Source organism: Aplysia californica, unplaced genomic scaffold, assembly GCF_000002075.1.
Source record: "Aplysia californica isolate F4 #8 unplaced genomic scaffold, AplCal3.0 scaffold01397, whole genome shotgun sequence".
Classification (NCBI taxonomy): Eukaryota; Metazoa; Mollusca; class Gastropoda; order Aplysiida; family Aplysiidae; genus Aplysia; species Aplysia californica.
Window position 1 is genome coordinate 13,882 of NW_004798667.1, and position 2,044 is coordinate 15,925.

At 46.4% G+C, this 2,044-nt stretch overlaps 1 protein-coding gene across 1 annotated transcript in view; it reads left to right on the forward strand.

Moving 5' to 3' along the window:
* Positions 1–2,044, forward strand: part of LOC101845747 (leucine-rich repeat protein soc-2) — a gene marked incomplete at its 5' end in the record, with an annotated part of 45,855 nt that overhangs the window by 1,735 nt on the left and 42,076 nt on the right. Inside the window, 2 exon segments of the mRNA XM_013090658.2 lie at positions 118–353; positions 1,265–1,391. Coding sequence (XP_012946112.1) covers positions 118–353; positions 1,265–1,391 — 363 coding nt within the window.

A 2,044-nucleotide genomic window follows, 5' to 3' on the forward strand; every position in this document is an offset into this window, starting at 1 on the left:
TCTAATCTTCCCCACCTAATGGGAATGTGTCCTAATAGTGTTGCAAATGCCGTAAAACTCTTTCTAAAACAAAACAAACGTAATGACGTAACATGCGCACCCCCCCCCCTCCCCCAGCCCTCCCTGACGAGATCTGCGCCCTGGGCTACGCCCTGGACACGCTGAAGCTCGCGCACAACGAGGTGGCCCTGCTTCCGGACGACCTTGACCGACTGAAGAAGCTGCGTGTCCTTGACCTTTCCGATAACCAGGTGGAGTACATGCCCACGTCCGTCAACAACCTGGCGTGTATCGAGGAGATCCTGGTGTCCGGGAACCGCCTCAACTCCATGAAGTTCGCCGTCACTCTCAAGGTGGGGCTCGTCAGTCAAGCGTCGTACAAAATCAGTCATATTAAGTCATACAAAACAAGTTATTTAAGTCACGTACAGCTAATCCTACGTCATACAATACCAGTCATAAGTCGTGTAAAAACAGCCATTAGTCATACAAAATCAGAACAGCCATTAGTCATACAAAATCAGAACAGCCATAGTCATACAAAATCAGAACAGCCATTAGTCATACAAAATCAGAACAGCCATAATATATCATGGTATTTAAATTATGGCGACAAGAACTAACTGAACACCATATTCGAAAAATGAATTGTGTCCTTTCGCTAAAGATCACGTGGTCGGCTGGAAATGGCCCTCTTCAGTTCTAGGTCTATATTAAATTTAAATAGAATCCATTTGTTGCTTCTATCATTGGTTCTAGAATGCTTTCCCATAACTATATGGGCGTTGTTGCGTTGCTATTCTTCTGTTTAGTTAAAAGAAACACAGAGTAACGCATTAAAGGTACGGTCAGACATGTACTGCTTTTAGTAAATTTACTTGTTTTATATTGGTACCTCTCTCTCTCTCTCTCTCTCTCTCTCTCTCTCTCTCTCTCTCTCTCTCTCTCTCTCTCTCTCTCTCTCTCTCTCTCTCTCTCTCTCCTTCTCTATAATTCTCTCGTTCTCCCTCTCCCTTCCCCCACTATTCTATCTCACCACTCCCCCCCTCCATCTCTCTCTCCTTCTCCCTCCATCTCTTTCTCTCTGTTCCCCTCTCTTCACCCCCTTTAATCAATGTCTTCATCTCTTTATATATATATATCTCCAGCCGTCTCTTCCACTATCTCTCCATCCCCTCCACACCGTCCTTACTCTCCCACCTCTTTCCCTTCCATCTCTCTCCATCCCTTAACCCCGCCCCCTCCCACCTCCTTCCACCCCCAGGGCCTTGTGACCTTGGACGTGTCCAACAACCGTGTGGAGGTCATCCCCGAGGAGATTTACAAGATGAGGGCTTTGGTCAACCTTGACCTTTCCAAGAACTCCATCAAGGAGATCCCACACACTCTCGGTAATAATAATAATAATAAATAGTAAATAGCGTTTGTACAGCGCATATCCCCGCTCAACAGCAAGATCTATGCGCTTTACACACTATGTTATTACCCCAGCAGACCATAGAACACTCAGATACATTCTCTGCTTCTCGGGAATCATACTGTGCAAGCAGCTGATTAAGGGTTCAAACACTATCAAACTGACAAGATTTTTCACTGTCCCAAGCTGGGTACCCATTCCCACCGGGATGAAGTGAATTAAATTCGTGTAAAGTGCCTTTCCCAAGGACACAATGTCGGGCCCCTAATGGGATTCGAACCCACGACCTTACGGTTGCGAGTCTGAGAGATTTACCTCTAAGCCACCGACGCTCGCTGATATCCGCTTTTCGAGTGGGAACGGGGTGGGCTGGGATAAGGAGGGTGGGGTAGGAAAGGTGGGTGGGGGGGGGATAGATTGAATGATTTACGTCTCAATTGACACAATCTGAATCATTCCAGAGGCAGGCTTCAGAGTCATCTCGTACTGAATGGGATCTCTGTTTGTTTGTCTGTCTGTCTGCCTGTTTGTCTGTGTGTCTGTCTGTCAAGCTATACGTTTGTCTTTCCATCTATCAATCTGTTTGTGTGTCTGTCGTATCTCTCTCTCTCTCTCTCTCTCTCTCTC